Genomic DNA, 20,526 nt, shown 5'->3' with positions numbered 1-20,526 from the left:
GAAAATATTCACATGTTACATGCCCAAATAGGAATGATAATATTATCAAAGGAGGTTTGTAGTTCAGAACCATACACACCATAATGCGATGATGTGGTTGGAGGAGAGTTGTATTAACAACAAAATTAGCTGGGGATCGAGATAATGGTTGAAAATTAACACCCCATGTAATGTTGTCAAAATGGAATGCTTCTAGGGCCCTCTGCTAGCAAAGCCTCTCATTTTGTTCAATGAATTCATTGCCAACATATTATATGCATGGCATAAATCCCAACCCAACACAGTAGTGAATAAATATAGAAAAGTGTCCAACAACTGTATCCATGATTGTGATAATAGATACTCATGCAACAACTACAGGTCCCTGCACTATAACGCTGAACCCAGAAACCATTACACACATGTAAAAAATTCAAACTAAAAAGTACAGGTCCAAAAGCTAAGAGAAACTGAGTTTAACAAGAAAAAAAATACCAAGTGGCAAGAAGAAACTGCCAAGCAGCTCAAACACAATCACAATCATGATGGTTCGAATCTTCACATTCCAAGTTATATCTTCAAGCACTTACCTCTTACTAGGGAGTCCTTCTGAATACTTGTTTGTTAGACATGATCCAACAACTCCCATAACCGCCTAGGATGTAAAATTTTCAGAAGAAATAAGTTCCAAGCCACTATATTGTGACTGATTTTCTTTATCAATTATCACATTCATTTCAGGATCGAGCTCACTCAGAGGAGGATCTACAAAGCTCTGCTTTCCCTCTACACGGAGTAATTTACAAACTAGATAAAAAAATCACAATAAATTTAGTACCCTCGGTAACTGAGGCACGATTTGACAAGAGGATTAATTGTAATATTGAGGTGTACAATTTTTGTTATCCGGCATCCGAGGGGAATCCAAATCAAGAACAAAGTCTTTATCAAGCCATTCACTAACCATTAACTCAACAAAACTATAAATAAAACTGAGGTATTTGACATAGTTCATTAAATGAAGATAAGAAGCTTATTTGGAGCAACTCAATTCACAAATGAATCTTCTAAACACCTCCAAGTTAAACTATATTCAACTATGATCTGTGCTTTATTCACTTGGTCTTCAAATGGCAAGATTATCAAGGATGTCACACAGGCTATCTATACATGTAGCAATTTCAACCAAAAACAAATACATAAATAAATAAATCATAGCGTGAATTGTGAACAACATGCACACCTGGGAAGTTGCAGGGTTGCCCCAATATGAATGCCAAAAGATTTCCCATTGTCAAGCTTGTTGTGATACAAAAGGGTTTATATGATGGGCACGGCCTCAAAGTTTCAAACCTCATAATTTTATGCTTTTCTCTTGCCAGGGAACCCCCAAAACTAGTTGTGAAGTTTTGGGCATCAAATTTGCAGTTGGGTTCAAATTATATTGACCCGGGAAGCCCATCCCTACTGCTCCACTGCCGATTATGACCTGCAATGAATACGTTTGTACATGAACCAAGAGCTATCCTCTGTGCCCACTTCAAAATGTGAAAAATAATCAAATATCGAGAGACATGTGAATCCAGAACTTGATGTATTATGGATAAGCAGATGTAGACATGAAAGACACCAAAAGAAGCCACCAGTTTGAATTTGCCTCCAGCACGTTGTTGACTTGGGTTCGAATCGTAGATAATATACAAAACAAGAATATCACACATGCAGGAGCAGCTGACTTGGGTTCGAATTGCAGATAATATATAGAACAAGAATATCACACATATTCATAGATAATATATATAACAAGAATATAACCTTGGAAAGCACCAACAAAGAAAGGCTATGGATAAGCTTTATCAACCTCCAGATTGCAACCCACCTTGTAACTTTAACCTTTGGAGTCATTTTAATGCCTTCATATAGGTATTTTATTTGATGATGTACCTGAAAAGGAGGGATCTCCTTGTCTACAAAATTGTTATTCCTGATTTCCTATCCAAATGGCTCTAGAGGCAATCAGGGGCAATGATCTATGTTATTTGAGTGTTCTATCATCAAATAGTCCAACAAGGAAGCCTCATGCCAAGTACCCTATCCTCAAATAAGGGGAGAATAACACCCCATACCTCCTGAGAAAAAATAGAAATGAACACCAGCATGTGGTCTATTGTTTCACCTTCACATTTGCATAAAGTACAAATTATAGTACCCTACCTTGCCCTATTTTATAGAACTTCTCACGTAAAAACATTATTCGTTAGGGTCAACCACATAAAAATCATGGATTTCATTGAAGATTTAAATTTCCAAATCTTCCCCACCACCAAGCTACTACTACTGCTTCATCATCAAAGATAGCCTTGTACTGCAAGCTAGCTGTCAACAATGATATGGCTGGATCGTTGGACCATACAACTTTCTTGCACGAAGAATACATGGAGACAACTCTTTGCTCCAAAGCACAACCAATGTTGAGTTTAAAAAAAAAAAATTGCTTGATTTTGTACTGAGAAACAACAAAATATACAGAGTTGCTAAGATGGAATCTTCATCTACAAACATTTACCTATTAGGATGAGAAAATGAAAATCAAATTTCCTTCTTATTCATAGACTCCAAATGCGAGATTAAAAAAAAACAAAAAACAAAAAACAAAAAAACAAAACAAAAAAAACTAAAAACTAAAAAACTAAAAAAAACACAAAACACAAAACAAAACAAAAAAATACAAAAAAAAAAACAAATCAAGTTTGTTTACCCCAACACGCCAACAAGTGGCAAGCCCCAAATATATAATATAAGAAAGTAGTAGGTATTCCAAAGGCATGAAGGGGATCTAATGGAAAGAAGTGACCATTGTCAGCAGCCTTCCAATCAATATATAAATATATAAATGTAGATTTATTATTATTTTAATTGGAAATCTTCAATTAAATAATAAAATTTAATTACGTCTCTCCCAATCTAAATTGCTTATTAGCATAATTCACTACCTTCATACATCTTGCATTTTTTAACAGCTTTGTAACATGTGGATTAATTTCCTTTTTAGTGCACAATCTCCGCATTTTAGGACAATATGGTGTAGTGGCCCAACCCCTACAAATCATTATGACAAACTAAGAGTAACAGAGAAGATGAAAGGTTGTACAAACCAGCATATTTTTCAAACAACTAATCCAACATCAGTACCTTAAATTTTTCATGAAGATATCATATTGAGAATGTTCGAAAAATGGTGGGAAATCTGGGTAGTGACTATCTCTCTTCTGCGAGGATGATGCAGAAAGAGTGATAAGATTTTGATTTTTTTTTGTTAAATAAGAAAAACCAATATTAATGGAGATATTGGTATTTTTTACTGAATTTTGTGAAGTGACTAAATGTAGCTTTAACCATTCACCTTAAGATGTTTTTTACAATATAATTTCTTAATTCTATTTAATATCTTCATTATCATAAAAACCAACCTATATCCATCTTAACTCCACATCTACCAAACTCTTAGAGGGATGAAATCTATTTATCCCGCTCAGCATTTGGTAGACCTGGAATTAAGATGGATCTAAGTTGATAGAATTTCCCCTTTAAATAGTCTATGCTCACATGAATACCATGGTATTACCATGGGTCAATACCATGGGTTATCATAAACTTGGAGCTTAAAAACTACTATTGGTAATTTACAAAAATGAATTAAAATTAATAATTGATTTATTTATTTATTTTATTTTATTATTATTATTATTATTATTATTATTATTTTTAACTGAGTTAAAATGTTTAAGTGACATTAAATTACAAGATCCATTTTTACTCTTGATCTACCAAGCAAAGAGAGGGATCAAATATTTTTTCACTCTATGCTAGTTTTCATATCACGATATTTGATCCCTCTCAGTGCTTAGTAGATCCAGAGTAAAGATGGATCTATGCTGGTTTAATTCCCCCCTTTAAATAGGCTACATTCCAGATGAATACCGTGGGTCAATACCATGTATCATCTTTATTTTTATTAATACTAATATTAGGATTAATAATGTTTTTTTGCATGGTATTAATAACAATTTGGCCCATAGGCTTCACCTAAATATAATGCATTTTTTGAGTGTTACTTTTCATAAATATAAGGTGACTTATGGAGTAAATATAAAAAATGTTTTATTTATTTACCATGCCTCTCATTTATTTATATTTTTATTATTTTACCATACCTGTTTTATAAATATGGTATTTGGCCCATAGGATTCACTTAAATAAAACTTCTTTTTTGAGCCTTCTTAAATAGAAAGAGGGTTATAGACTAAATATAAAAAAAGGTTTTATTTATTTACCATACCTCTAGTTTATTTATATTTTTATTTATTTACGATGCCTTTGGAGTAAGTATAAAAAGAGGTCTTATTTATTTACCATACCTCCACTTTATTTATATTTTTATTTATTTACACCTTTGCCATCGATGAAAACCAGATTTGAAGACAGGGAGCCATTCACAGAAGAAATCAGGGCGATTGGGACCAAATACAACCTCCCAAACCAGAAAATTGGTGATTGCAAACAAATTTAATAGTGCAAAGCAAAAAATCAAGCGATTGTAATGGAATATAACCTCCCAAACCAGACAAGTTTGTTCAAATGCGTCTTTGCATAGTTTATCTGCGTTTTTTTTTTTGCTAAAATGAAAAAAATAATTATTTTTTAAATAAAAGTTGGGCTAAATATATGAAATGGGTGTTTTATAAAATTTTTGACCCTCTAAAATGAAAAACCCCTTAAATTTCACCCTTGGGCTAAAATTCGCCCCTAAAATTTACCATGGTCAACAAGGCAGTGGAGCATTAGCCACTAACTGTGTGGCTTCACAAGGTATTTCTAGTACATCTCCCAGTCAAGTTTTGTCAGCTTTTTAGTTACTTCTTCCTTTGCTTTTGAATTTTCCTGCCATTTCCTTTCGAGAACTTTAATATCAGGAAGATTACCAGGTGGGCATTCTTGAATCAGGTTGGCATTATGCATGTTATCATTGATAGTTTCAATGATGTTATTGGTAGCATTGTTTGCCTTGGAGGCTGCTCTTTATGCCTACTTCAACTCAATGTCCCAATCCTTAATGAACATTTCCTTGTGATATTCCTCTATTCTAGGAAGGTCTGCTGCTCTGCCTTCTGGTGTATCCTACCATGTTATAAATCCTGACATTTTATCATCAATGTCATTGAAAGTCACCCTTAGATCGAAGGATTGATTCATTAGTGAATCATTTTTGACACATAACGGATTGATGATTGATAAATTCTGACAGAATATGGCTTGTTGTTGTGATAAAAGCGTGTTTAGCTCCAATTATTCCATTACAAAGTCTTCCACTTTAGGGTTTTCCTTCAATTGATCAAGTGAAAATTGGAGCTGTCGGATTTGAGTATCCTTTGCATTGATCTCTGCCTGATGTTGGAGCTTTAATTGATCAAAAATCTGCTGGAGTTGAGAGAATTGTGTCTTCACCTATTGATCATACTTTGTTTTTCCTCTGCCAACTATTGTTCCAACAGTTGAATTCTTTCTTCCTTTTCCCTGACCAGTTATCAAACTTTTGTTGCTTTATCATTCGTAGCAGATGCATAAGCACCTGCGAACTCTGACAACTTTGTTAAATTCTCTGAAGGATCAGTTTGTGTATCCTTCCATACTATGTCCATTGGTATATCACTGGGAATGACTGCTGATGATGGCCTGGTTCTTCTCCTTTTCCTCTATCTTTTTACGACAACCTCATGTTTGGGACTATAAAATATGTTAAGAGGATGGGTTTCTTCCACTTTAAGAAAAATTTCAGATGAAGGGAATGTCAGGATGACTTCTATTTCTTCTGTTGTGACATCTTTATAAGAAGCCCTATCAATAAATGAGCTCTTTCCAGTGTTTTGGGGTGTGTTGAATGTTTTCTCCAGTTCAATATTCTCTACCCCTTGTTGCCCTTTTAATTGCTGATCAAATTGTTTCCATGCTTCATCTAGTTCATTATTGAAGGGTGTTTATCAGTGTGGATTTTTGTGGATTTATCTTCTACTTCAATATCTTTAGAAACCTTCTCTGAGTCCTATTCTAAATTATGTTCTGAATTCGTCTCTGAATTCTATTCTGTATTCTTCTCTGAACCCTGCTCTTCTTGGGAAATTGGTTGAGGAATCCTCAACAGATCCAAAGGGATGTTTTGCAGTGTTCTTTCCCTGTATTCTTTGAATTGAGCTACCTTTTCATGATTAAGTTTCAATGTAGCTATGTGTTGTACCTATGAAAATATCTCGGAAAATTGAAATAGATCATCATATTCATCATCTTCATGACTGAATTGCCTTATTTTTACTTGAGCAATAACATTCTGTGCTACTTTGTTTGGATCAAATTGTCTGCCAGGCATAGTAGCAAGATTTAAACATGTTATGTTATCAATTTCAAACGAAGCATGCTTGAAATAATGTAGGGCATATACACCACATTGGATAGGGAATGAAGGCCATAGATATTTCTTGGCTTCCTTTAGGGTTTTTGTCAATCCATCCCCTACAGTTCGATAGGCAATCTCCCTAGCCAATAGTTTATTAGTGACATATAATGGGAGAACATGAGGAGGTGCTGGACTTCCATAGACTCCAACATAGGTAAATATTTCTTCACCAAACCACCTGCCTATTGGTATGAAATCAATTTTGACCTCTTCAGATAGCCTTGGGGCTCTTTTATCAAAAATGACTTGGTGTATTGGCAACATGACTCCTTGGCAGATTTTGTAAAAATGGACGTGGATAATTAGATTCCCGCAGGATTTTATGATATACATGGATAGGAGTGGGGTCTTGAATGGTCCATTTCCATCCCATGGTTGGGAAATTTGAAGTGAAATAGATCACATCCATGATATATGCGCTCATAAAGAATGGTGGAACTACTCTGATAGTAACATAGTGATTTCACCTATATTATCAGATTTGGGAGGCAATATTATTTGAGAGGATAGTACCCCAATCCATTATATAATAGTTGGCTGCTGCCTTAATAAGAGGAACCCATTCGACTGAGAATTTAGTTGTATTAGGGTACCCGAATAGCCTACACATCATAACTGCGATATAAGAATAGGGAGCAGCGAGAGAAGATATAGAGTACATACTCGACTTTTCATGTTTGTGTTTGTTTGTGTAGGATCTCCATCATTTAATTGGATCCAATTCCACCTCATTCTCACTTGCAAACTATTCTAGGAAAGCTTTTCCACATATTTTCTATGGGTCGGGTATATGGTACATTTTCTTCAAATCTTGCATTGTAAAAGACCCGATGACAGTTTATCTTGAAGTCAAGAATGTCCTATCGACGATATTGATGTTCTCAATAATCCATTTCACCATATTGGTATAAGGAAGGATCTTGGGTCGAGCAGTGATCCAGTGAAGAAAAGAGTTGACAGCTTCATAGTTCGAGGCTTCAAAAGATGAATCATCATCTACTGTTGCCACTCTTTGAATCACCTTGGGTCCTTCACTTTCAATCAATTGATACACGGATTCCCATGAGTATGTTCCACTGTTTATAATGCATGTAGTGTCTGAGAAAACTAGGGGAGTTTCTGTTACATCAAAAGCAGAAGGTATGGGTTGTGAAGCTTCTATGGCTTTCTTTCTTTTCTTTGCTTTGGCCATTTTGTTACACTATTTGTTTTCGGGATCAACTTGCAATTGGAAACACAGAGGAATGAAGAACAACAAGTTTGAAATGTGGGAGGATTTGAACGTACAAGGTTTGAAATGATGGAGAATATAGTTTAAATGTGAAAAATCTGAAATATCTACATACAGACCATCAAATCACCTAGGGGCTTTAAATCATAAATACGTTAGAACTCCCTAATAACTGAAATCATGGCTTCAAGTGATAATTTATTATTCCATTAATAGATCTTATTGCAAAAAAAATTTCAAACGGTAATCGTAATCATGTCTCAATGTGCTTTCCTGATATGTGATTGTGATACCATTATATCAGTGGTTTGGGTATCGGAAGTCTGCGATGTGATGATTTTAATATCGCAATCGGGGTTTTGGATTGGAGGACAATGGAAATTACCAAAGGCCTTTTGTGATTGCGAAATCGGAGAAATGATGTGGTAGTGGAGCGGGCCCAAACAATGACCTAGTATTATTTTTTAACGTGCTTTTCCTTCATTTTATTCATTCTTATGATCTTATTAAAGTTGTGTTTTAATAAAGAGCTTTATCGCAATCAGAAGATCGGAAGTGAATGGAGCAACTTGCATTTTTCTATCTTTTGATTCATCCAGACGCGACATATTTATAGGGTTGCGTTAATTGTTATATCGAGTCTGGAAGGTTTATTGCATATCACAATCAGAGGGGTCCTCGGGGCTTTTATATCATGCACATTATAAGTTTTGCGATGTAGGTAAGCTCTGATATAGAGCGCCTATGTTAACAATACTTAAGGCTTTTAAAGCTTAAGTATGTTTTTTTTCTCGGGGGCTATACGCATTGGGATATGTGATTTGCAATATATTTTATCGCATCACATCATTTAAAAAGGATAAAACGGGGAGTTACTCATTAGGACTTGTGAAATGCAATAACTTTGGGATTTGTTTAAGGCAAGCACATTCAAGTTGTTCAGGCCAATGAAATTTGGATTTTTTATTCAAATAAGCCCAAATTTGTTCTTTTAAAACACTAAAATGTTTTATTTTTCTATTATTTAAAAAAAAATTAAAGTGTCCCCATTATTTATATAATAATTTCCTAAGATATTTCTATAAAAATAAATGGGGGGTTGTTGAATAACACAACACCTTCCACAACGTGTTGCAAAGTGATCTACACACATGCTTGCATGTGCATGTGTCTATCGTAAGAGCCATTACATTTCCCTTATATTTGCTTTCCTTTCATTCTTTGCAAAATAGTTCGTAAAAACAAAATTGACCAATAACTATATGTGGGTCCACATTGGAATTGATATTTAATATTTGGTAATTGACATACAACATAAATTTTATAACCTATGAGTAGTGAGGCTCATATTTTTGAAGATTTGGTAGGCACCATAACCTTTAATTGTCATAGACTAACCATCTTTTAACCCGAAATATTTGAAATTTTTTAGAGGGATTTTCATCCAAACTTATCAAAAGCCTAAATTCTAAAATTATATCTTTATATATATATATATATATATATATATATATCAATCAAAAATACAACATCATAAGTATTTAATAATTTTTCGTCATAGATTCATATTAACTCATCTTTATTAAATTTTGTAACAATATTAACTAGTAAAGTCAATCAATTAAATGATTAGTAATTGTTGATATGCATCAATCCATGATAAACATCAAAACACTTACTTCATAACATTGTTGTACACATATCACATTGGTAAACTTTAAAAATCATAAAAATTAACTAAATTATAACTACTTTATTATTATTATTAGTTATAAAAAAAATAATATGAGTTAAACATATGACATTTAAAAAACAACATGTAACAAGATTCTTAACCATGGAGATCTACCCCTACTTTACCATGAAGATTCCTAATTTGTAAATAGGTCTTGTTGTAGTATCATGGTGTATCAATAATACAGGTCCTAAATACCATGATTTTATTTCATATCTTTGTTTTTTTAATTAATCAAATTAATTAAAAGGACATAAAAGACATAACTATTTTTGAAATAAATCTTAAGCTATGATGTGTAACAATTATTAAAAATGTTCTAAACTATTTCATAAAAACTTATTTTTATTATCCACCTAATAATTATTAATAATTATATTTATAATGAAATTAAAATTCTAAAAATTCTATTCTAAAATAGACATGCATATAATTATAAAAAAAACAAATATCATTACCATTTATCAATATTAATAAATATATAATCCTTAAAATATTAAAATAATAATTTTATATAAACAAAATACATAATTTTAATATAAATAAAATACATTGCCCCTAACAAAGAAATAGTTATAAGATATAACCTCTAAGAAATGCATTCTTCAAGGCTACAGGAACTATAGTAATCGTTTTTGAGTGGCTATTCCTTGGACACATAAACCAAGGAATGTTTTTCCTTTTTAAACAAAATATTTTTCCAACATTCAAATGAATATTCCTATGATCCAATGAACGGTTTTTCCATTTTATTTGACCTTACATCGAGGCATACCAGACATACTTAAGGCATAAAAGGCCTACTTAAGACATAGATAAGATACATTTCTAATTCAATTATGTAACATAGAAGTAATGTTAGCTTAATACTAGCATTAATTCTCAAGCATTTAATGTTGAAGATAGCCTAAAACATATAACCCATTTTTTTCGAGTTATCTCATAACCCAAACGATGGTTATAACCTTATAGGGTATCGTGTAACCAATTGTTCGCATATGAGCCACCTGTCCGGCTTCCCACGACTACTAATCCCCTATCTCCCACATCTTCAAATCCCTTGTTTGAACCTTAGGTCAAAGCGACTTTGCTGCAACGAGTTAAACTGTTCAAAAATTCTTTTTCCCTTTTCATAATTTCTACCAAATTATTTGTGTAGAATGATATCGGCAGCAAGCCTACTCAAATGTTGTCTCACTTCAATTTTTGAAGATTTGCTTCCCATTTTAAGAATTTCATCAAAATTCTGCAACATTTGTGTAGCGCTATCCACCCTATATTTCACATGCCCCTTGGGTTTGCGTAGATCAAATGTATGGTAATAAGAATTATTGCATATAGCAACTAGTGATCGCATTCATTTTAGTATCATAGTCATGTCCTTTTTTTATATAAGTTATTTCCCTAACAAACGTGTAATTAATGTTGTCTTTATTTTGTAATTAATGTTGTCTTTATTTTGTGTTTAGAAGAATGATTTCTTTACTGGACGGTTGATGCATAACATAAACCCATATATCAATACAAGAGAATAATTTCACATTCTAACACACAAATATTAATAAAACAAATTATAGCAATATCAAATAGAGAAGTAAGAATTAAGACAACAAAATTTGGTTTAACAAGATCTCCTATGAATTAATGTAACCAGATAATGGCAACAAAAACAAGAGAAAACTCTTATATTATAGCAAAAATAAGTTAAACAAGAATATCTTCTGATGAATGTTCAAATCCAGAGTCTACAATAGCATGAAGTAACTTTGGTTTCAGAAGAAAATCCCTAAAGCATGAACTATGAATGCCAACATAACCTCTACAAAATAATAAATGGAGTAAGTTGTTAAGCAACAAACGATCCAAGTGCCTAAATTCTTGGAAGTAAGAGTAAACATTATATTCATTGCTCTAGAGTACAACATACTGAAACATACTTTTTCAAAGTTTCACTAGCTCCCCTTGCAACAACTAATTCTTGTGCAACATCTTCTTCTTCATAGTCAAGGAGTTATTCCTGGTGAGTGTCGCTTTCCTTGAAAAATAGCTCTGAAACATATACCTTGTACTAATTTAACTCTATATAAATCCGTGAAAGAAATTCCAGATGCATAGTTTAATAGCCAATTGGTTTACCTCAGCTAAAACATATAAGGAATTATGCACAACTAAAAAATATCTCAAATCATGCATAATTAATGGCATTCCTCTTCCATTTCAACCTCACTGACATTAAATGCATAGCCCAGAAGAGATTTTACAGGTGATATTTTACCATCCCATAGACTGGTCACTAAGGGCGACAACCTTAACAATTAGGAGATTGGACTTAATGTGTTGAGTCTCTAACCTGAATCAAAAATTTCTTGGCCTCCAACATTAACTCAAACTGTGGTGACTCATGGAGCATGGGAGGATTGACACTTCTAGTTGTGAAAGCTTGGACCTTGTGAAGGTTGTGGTGGCTTCTTTCAATTGGTCAGACAAATCCATGCAATGTCTATCTGACCAATCTTTTCCTTTTATTTTAATTTTACTTTATTTATTATTTTTCTTAATTTTTATTTTTTTTTAAATTGACATGTAGCCACATTGTTTAATATGTTTCTAAGCATTTGAGATTTTCCTATGGTTTATGTAACTCTAAAAATTCATTTCCTTGCATGCCATTTCCCACTACCAATCTCGCTCGGACATTCATTGCATAAGACGCCATTTCTTACCTGCAATCTTACTCGGAAATTCATTTCTCACAATCTCACTGGGTGTATATATGGGCATATGGATGTGCTAGATAGCAAGAATATTGTGGACATTTTTAGGTTTCGTTCCCTCTCAGATGAGATTGAGCTACTGGTAATTCGAATTGGTCTTACCCCTGAAAATGAAAGAAAAGAGGAAAATCCCTCTTACTATTTATATAAAGAGCACACCCCTCTTATTATAGAAAAAAAGAATTAGCTCTTATTCTTCCCATTTCCATGTTGGTAAATAGCCTCATATACTACTTAATAGACTGTAGAATAAATTGGTGGATCAACTAGAATTAAACACATGTTTGATAAATATGCTAAAATTTCATTTTACTCACTACCCATTGTTCTTGATATAATGTTATTCCTACTTCATTAAATTTTTTGAGTTTCATTTAGCAAGTGCAAGTGCTCTTCCTTATTCATTTTCATTCATTCAGGTCATCATTAATATAAACATTATATTCGCTAAGTAGGTTGGAGTGGCTTAACTTTGAAATTTGATATAAGTAAAGATATATGACCTAGAAAATGTAATTATATCGTCTGAATCTTGCTATAATCAATGTTTATTCTGTTGGTTGTTTTTGATAAAGGGTTTCCCATATGAATTTGGTGCACTCACGGAATTTTTCTAGAATAGGTTTGTTTTTTGTTTTTGTTTGTTTGTTTTTTTTTCTAATAGGTATGCTTCATTAACATTGTAAATACTTCAGGAAATTTCCCTAAAGAAGCAATTTTGATTGACTTAAACATTTGTTTTATAGAACTTGTGGCTTCAAATTCAAATACTGGTAATTGTTGATTGATATCCATAAGATCAATCATTTGTTTTATAAGCTCAGGCAGAAAAAATCATGGAATAAACTATAAGTAAAAACCCTATAACCAATTAGTTTTACATGTATATATACATGTGGCTAATCGATTAAGAATCCATGTAGACCTTAACAGGGTTGAGCATCATTGCTTTATAAACCAAGTACCCAAAAATTCACATACTTCTCCACAATGACACCACTAACTTCTTCTTGTAATGGACATGCCTCTTTTTTTTCCATGCTTCCAACCTTTTCCTGAGATTGTTAATGATTTGAACCCAATCCCCTGCTTATGATTTTTCAATGGAATGGAAAACTGTACATAATGTTCTTCTTATGAATACGATGGAATTCTAATTGATTGCAACACCATCACTTGCAAGTAGTTTGATTTCTAATTCTTAGAAGCATCTTTGCAATTGTTTATCCAATCACTTACCCATAGGTTTAATCTCTATTTGTTGGGATGATTGGCAGGAATTTAGAACTCACTTCTCTAATTTCTTGGTCACCAAAATGGTGAGTTTGCGGCTACTCAATGTTTATCAATTGCTACAGGTGGAAGTTAATGTTTAGAGAGCTAAAGAGTTACCTATAACCATGATTAGGTGCAATTTCGTCCACGTATAACCAATCCATAGTGAATTAATTCACTCTCAAGAACGTGCAAGTTATTTATTACTGAGGCAAAAATTCACAAATATATGTTTAATGATTGAGCTTTATGAGATGAAGCCAGTTGTCGTGTTCATCATTTTCATAGTGCTCATATGGGGTGTCATACACTCTGCCAGGGATAGCCATGTCCTCTGTACATAAATAGCTTGCTACTCAGATTGAGGGTTGATGAAATTTATCTATCTCCATGGCACTAATGTTGTCCCATATTGAATTGAAAATTGGTTTTGTTTGCTACATGAATCAAATAGGATACTTCCTTATGAGTAGTTTTGAATTTAATTGGTGAAATATTGACAATGTCTACCTAAGGAAACTCACCAAGTGCCAAAAAAAAAACCCACCACAACGTAATGTAGAGAAGATGATATAGGAACATATTGCATTTATGAAGACTAAAGGACATTTTTCTCTAGCTACTTCAAAGTTCAAAAGGTAGAACTGCTAAATTAAAATTCTTCTTAGAAAAGTAACTCTTTTTTATGTTAACTATTAGTTGGATGATTCTCAAGGAAATTTGAAGCTAAGCTAGCATGTAACTCTAGCATGAAAAACCCATGAAACAAGCTAGAGATCATAAGTTTAGATTGTTGAATTCCCAATGCGCATTCACGAGTTTAACATTCAACTAGAAAACTAAAAGAGTATGATCTAAAAATTTAATTTTCAAAATTAATTAAGAACTGTTACCTCAACGTTGTGGGAATGAGGGCACACTAGTTGGTTCTGGTACATTCCCTTGAGGATTAAGCCTTTTTTTAATTTCTCTTAGCTTTGAGTTGATTAAGAGCTATGTTATTGGTAAATTTTGATGAGCATACTTCACACTGTGAACTATTGGCAAATATATGTATTGCGATATGATTAATATTTGCGTTCATACAAAATTTGAAAGATAACATGTTAGTTGTGTATCATCAGCCTCGAGTCTTATATTTTATGAGAATGGTTTTTGCTATGTCATACCAAATTCTATTGTGAAGGTAATTGTAAAGCTTAATTGGCATTGCTCTCTTTTTGGAAAGTAAAATCACATTTATGGTAAGTGACATCTTACTATTTTGTAGTATTATTAAATTGTTGAACTTGTTATATATTATGAATTGTACCATTCTATATCATTAAACAATTGTAATCTTACATTTTGTTATCATATTATAACAACACTCTTTTCCAATTCTATTTTTTTATTATCAATAATGGTTTATAAATATATTATTGAATTTAACCTCTGAAAGTTCAAAAACTTATAAATTTAACTTGCTCACATCCAATAACGGGAAACAAAGACTTATAGTTGGGCAAAACCTTATTCATTAACTTTGGAGGAATTTGTGGAACATCTCGTCTAGTAACTATTTATGTATTATTATTTAATTCTTCATCGATATTTATATCACAAAGCATTGAGGTTTTTTCCAAAGTTACGTTTCTTAATACTTTACTTTCATTGTGAGATATAACTTGTTTTCCTTTTAAACTGTTTTTTAATTATTATATGTTTTCTAATTATTAAAAAAATTAAAAATTAAATAATACTAAAGTGAAACGAGACTTGAAAATAAAATTTTGTTATTTAAAATTGTCCTATTATTTTGGAGAACCATAACAAAAAGAATAGTTTAAAGTAAAGCGTCCCAGGGAAATTTTTGGAAATTCAAAGTCTTCTCCATCCTTTCCGTGTTGTAAGTGGCCCGCCCATTTTGCACCGCAACTTCAAAGCATGTCTCGAAATCCGAGTCTTTCATTCTTTACGCGTTGCAAGTCATGCGCCCATTTTGCTACGCAACTTTAAACTATGTCCTCTCGAAATCCATGGCTTTCATTCTTTCCGCGTTCGAAGTCGTGTGCCCATTTTGCCACGCAACTTCAAACCAATTATTTACTCTCTATACTTTAAACTTCATCTAAACTTTTGGCATATGTATCTGTAAAGATTCCATTGGCGATGTATATGAGAAATTTCCTTATGGCTGTGAGGGATGTTCGAAGTGGCAGGCCTCTGTATGGACTATACTCTGGTCAAAATGTAATCGCAAAGTTCATCCAAAAATTCCACACAAATGTAATCAGGTTGGTGTTCCAGATGAAACCGTATGCGAAACGCTTTCCGAGAAACCAGGTGGCAGGGCTCACATCGATTTGTTTTTGTAATCGACGCAAATTTAAACCATTTATCCTTCCTAAATAATTTAAGCATAGAATGAGCTAATAAGGGCATAACTGAGCATTTCAGTGCTAGTGGGAGGGATAATTTTTGTTAAGAAAATCTATAATTTTACGCATTTTAAATATCCACATACCACCGACCATCTACGGTTCACAAAAAAGATTGAAAGTGGACTATTGTTGTGAATTTCTTCCTTTGCGCACGTTCCCACTGCTAGTTGGTGCATAAGTACAGTACTCTGGGATTGTTTATATTAAGTAGACCGCTTCATATTATACCTAACATGTTTCTGTAACCTTTGGAGTAGTTCCATAATTGTAGTTGCCAGAGCATTCTTCAATTCTATTACACTGCGTCAATCATTGGCCTCCTTGAGCAGTCCGTGTGCATGGTAATTGAGAGCAGTTCCATAACTGTAGTCGTGCGAACTGTCTTCTATTCTGTCGCACTGCGACAATCAGGGAGTTGTCAACATAGATTCATTCATTACAAGATGAGGAACCAAAAACTCGCCATAGAAATCTCCTTTTTCCTTATTTCCTTGTTTCTATACCCATCATCTGCTATGATCACCAATTCATCATCCCATGGAGATGCCAGATTGCTGATTTCAATGAAGGAAGGAATGGTCGATTCTAGTCATCTGTTAGATACCTGGAGTGTTTCCAATCTCACCACCTATTGCTCGTGGACTGGCGTCCAATGTGACCATGTTGGCCAAGTAGTGGCTCTACATCTCTCCTACATGAGTATTTCCGGACCATTTCCTACTGAGGTCACAAATCTGCAAGCCCTTCGTTTCCTCAACATCTCTAACAACTTTCTCACTGGAAGCCTCCCCTCCAACATATCAAACATGAGGAACCTAGAGGTCCTTGATGTCTTTTACAACAATTTGTCAGGGGCATTGCCACTGAATGTGTGCTATTTAGCGAAGCTCAAACATCTTGAGCTGGGAGGAAATTTCTTTTCGGGCAGCATTCCTGGTGAGTATGGGAATTTAACGAATTTAGAATATCTTTCATTGTATGGAAATAGTTTAAACGGAAAAATACCAAGAGAGCTTGGCAATCTGCGGAACTTGAAAACACTTTATTTAGGCTACTACAATGCATTCGATGGAGATATTCCTCGCGAGATAGGAAATTTGAGCAAACTTGTAGAACTCGACATGTCTGGTTGTGGCTTTACTGGTGCTCTTCCTTCTGAGCTTGGTGCTTTGAAAAATCTGGTTGCTTTGTATTTATATAATAATAGCATCACTGGCCGTATTCCTCCTGAACTGGGCAATCTTACGAGTTTAACATCCATGGATCTATCCAATAACTGCCTCTCTGGAGAAATACCCATGGAACTCTCGGAGCTAAAAGAATTAAAACAGCTGTATCTGTTCCAGAACATACTACATGGAGAGATTCCACCTTTCATTGGCGATTTGCCATATTTGGAGGATTTGAACCTTTGGGGGAACAATTTCACAGGCCAGGTGCCTCAGCAACTGGGCGTAAGTGGACACCTAGTGGTAATGGACATTTCTTACAACAAACTAACAGGTTCCATCCCTCAGACGCTTTGTACGGGTGGAAGGCTGAAGATATTGACTATAGAAAATAATTTATTCTTCGGCCCTATTCCTGATTCTTTGGGAAAATGTAATTCTCTTCATATGGTCCTCATGCAGAAAAATTATTTGAATGGTTCGATCCCTGCAGGCTTACTGTACTTACCCATGCTGACTGTGATCCAACTGCAGAACAATTATCTGAGTGGGAGTATATCGGAGCAAATTAATGCTGTATCCTCCATGCTATGGCGGCTTGATATTTCCAATAATCGTTTGAGCGGTTCTCTTCCTTCTTCCATAGGTAAATTATCTGCTTTGCGGATGCTTCTCATCCATGGAAATCGATTAACGGGTAATCTCCCACCAGAGATTGGCCGACTGATGGATATTTCTACGATCGATTTCAGCAAAAACAGGTTTAATGGTATGATTCCTAGGGAGATTAGCAACTGTACTTTACTTGAATCCATTGATCTCAGCCAGAATGAGTTCAGTGGTCCAATCCCAGTGGAAATCAGCAGGATGAAAAATCTGAACCATCTGAACGTATCCAGAAATCAGTTGAACGAGAGCATCCCAAGAGAGTTTGGCAAAAAGATGATATACGCGGATTTCTCATACAACAATTTTTCAGGCCTGGTTCCAGACAGTAGTCTGTTTTATTCTGTCAATGTAAGTGGGAATCCATATTTATGCGGAGCACACTTACGCTCTTGTGGGTCGAGACACACCAAAGTTGGACTTCTCTTAGCTCTCTTAGCGTTTGGACTTGTCATCTTCTGCTCGCTGGCCTTGGCATGTCTGGCAGCCGTAAATAAGGCAAGAACAGTTAGGAAAGAAGGCGAGGGCAGGTCCTGGCAGATGACGACCTTCCAGAAAGTCAACTTTGGGACCGACGACGTCTTGAAATGCATAAAAGAGGAGAACACAATCGGCAAAGGAGGAGCGGGAATTGTGTATAGAGGGATCATGCCTGATGGTGAACAAATTGCAGTCAAGAAGCTCACAAGTATTGGCACCTTCAATGGCTGTCCAAACGATTATGGTTTCTCTGCAGAAATCAGGACTTTGGGAAAAATCCGCCATCGTCACATAGTTAGATTGCTGGCATTTTGTTCCAACCATGACACCAATCTTCTGGTGTATGAATACATGCCAAATGGAAGCCTAGCAGAGCTACTTCATGGAAACAGTGGACGGCATCTGGATTGGGATAAGAGATACAAAATTGCAGTGGAGGTTGCTGAGGGCTTGTGCTATCTTCACCACGATTGTCAGCCGATTATCATTCATCGCGACATCAAATCCAGCAACATTCTTCTGGACTCCAACTTTGAAGCACATGTTGCAGATTTTGGCCTGGCCAAGTTCTTGCATCACTCTGGTACCTCGGAGCGCACGACCTCACTCCCAGGATCCTTTGGCTACATAGCTCCTGGTAAATCGATGTATCAATCTTTTTCTCATTTTAGAACACTAATATCTTTTAGTCCATAGGCAATGTTAGTTGAAGGTCGACTAACAATTTTTCTGTCCAGACTGGTGTGCAAGATATCGAACAAAGTAATTTCAATAAAGTGTGTGACTTCACCAAGTCAGAACAACACTAACATAAATTTGAACTATTCTTGATTTTTTGTCTTATTTTAAATTTGTTTCTGCATCTAACATTCAACTTAACACTGATTATTGAATTAGCAGAGTACCTATACACTCTGAAACTGGACGAGAAGAGCGACGTATACAGCTTCGGTGTGGTTCTGCTTGAGCTGATTACGGGTAAAGGGGCAGTGGGTGAATGTGAATTTGAGGAAGGCATGAACATCACAGGGTGGGTGAAGAAGATGACGAATTGGAAAAGAGATGAAGTTAAGAAGATTATAGATCCCAGGCTCAGCGATGTCCCAATGCGAGAAGCGATGCGCATATTATTCGTGGCTCTGCTATGCACACAAGAACAGCCGATCGATAGGCCTACCATGAGGGAGATAGTCCAGATGCTCACATATTTCGAATAGATGAAGTCGATGTCGATGGATTAGCATTGCACTCTCAAGCAGAAAAGAATCGACCAAAGCCACTGTCGGTGGATTAACATCATTGGTCAATCTATGTCAGTCAGCTTTACGCTCTGTTCCTGTTTCTATATAGACACGCGTACTTAATTGTATGTTCTACTGTAACACAACCTTTCAAATGGCATGATTCAAATGATTGCCTATACTATCTTGGTTGTAAATTTGTAATGACTAGGGTCATGAGAGTGACCGAAGTGGTTCTAATGATGTTGGTAGTATCGTACCAAATGCTTTATATATGAGGATGTGATATCATATGATATTATAGATTTTTTTTATTTTAAATTAAAAATTATATTTTAATATTATTATTCAGTGGGCAGGTTTAGTGGTGTTTTTTTATAACAAAAGTAATTTGGTGCCATGTTAATTTTTTCTTTTTCTTTTTTAAGAAGAATGGTGTTGTTGTTTAGAGTTTGATGTTTTTCCCATAGAGTTAGAGAGTTTCAGTGTTTACTAAATTATAATTTTTTATATATCTGGTATTTGATGTTTTTCCCATAGAGTTAGAGAGTTTCAGTGTTTACTAAATTATAATTTTTTATATATCTGGTATAAAAGCTATTGGATATACTATTTGTGTTATAGTAGTAGTCATTAGGTTTGTACTTGGGCCTTGCCCAAATTACTTCAATAAATCATGATTATAAATAAATAAAAAACAATATTAATTGAAAATTTGGTTAGTCCACATAACATGGCTTGTGGATAATTGTGTTAGACACATGGATATAAGGGGAGTCATTCTGCCTCAATGTTAGAACTCCTCCCTAAAAAGGGCACATCTATCGATCATTCGATCATTCTCATGATTAAAAAAAATTAATGTATGTGTGAGATTCCAAATATTTACATTGTTGTGTGAAGTGAGGTCCATTATCCATAAATCATAAATAAGGAATCTCATAAAAGTAATCGTTTTTAAATTCATAGTATCAACCCTATGTGTGAGATTTCAAAAATTAACATATAGAAACTAAAAAAATTACCTCTTAACATTTTTTCAATA

The 20,526-nt window shown here is 34.3% G+C and overlaps 1 protein-coding gene across 1 annotated transcript; it reads left to right on the top strand.

Moving 5' to 3' along the window:
- The first annotated feature begins 16,263 nt into the window (after nt 1–16,263).
- Nucleotides 16,264–19,457, top strand: LOC149172380 (uncharacterized). The gene is made up of 2 exons (XM_089426301.1): nt 16,264–18,877; nt 19,141–19,457. Exons 1-2 carry the CDS (start codon nt 16,264–16,266, stop codon nt 19,455–19,457), a joined length of 2,931 nt encoding a protein of 976 aa, XP_089282427.1.
- Nucleotides 19,458–20,526: the final 1,069 nt, after the last annotated feature.

Source organism: Pinus tabuliformis, chromosome 4_2, assembly GCF_031772625.1.
Source record: "Pinus tabuliformis cultivar Carrire ecotype Pingquan chromosome 4_2, CPIR1, whole genome shotgun sequence".
NCBI lineage: Eukaryota > Viridiplantae > Streptophyta > Pinopsida > Pinales > Pinaceae > Pinus > Pinus tabuliformis.
The sequence above is the reverse complement of the archived record's forward strand: the minus strand, read 5'-3'. Positions and strand labels throughout refer to the sequence as shown.

Coding starts and splice junctions, on each gene's coding strand:
- LOC149172380 (XM_089426301.1), top strand. CDS start 16,264: ATGGTAATTGAGAGCAGTTCCATAACTGTAGTCGTGCGAACTGTCTTC. Junction 18,878..19,140: donor CTTTGGCTACATAGCTCCTG/GTAAATCGATGT, acceptor TTGAATTAGCAG/AGTACCTATACACTCTGAAA.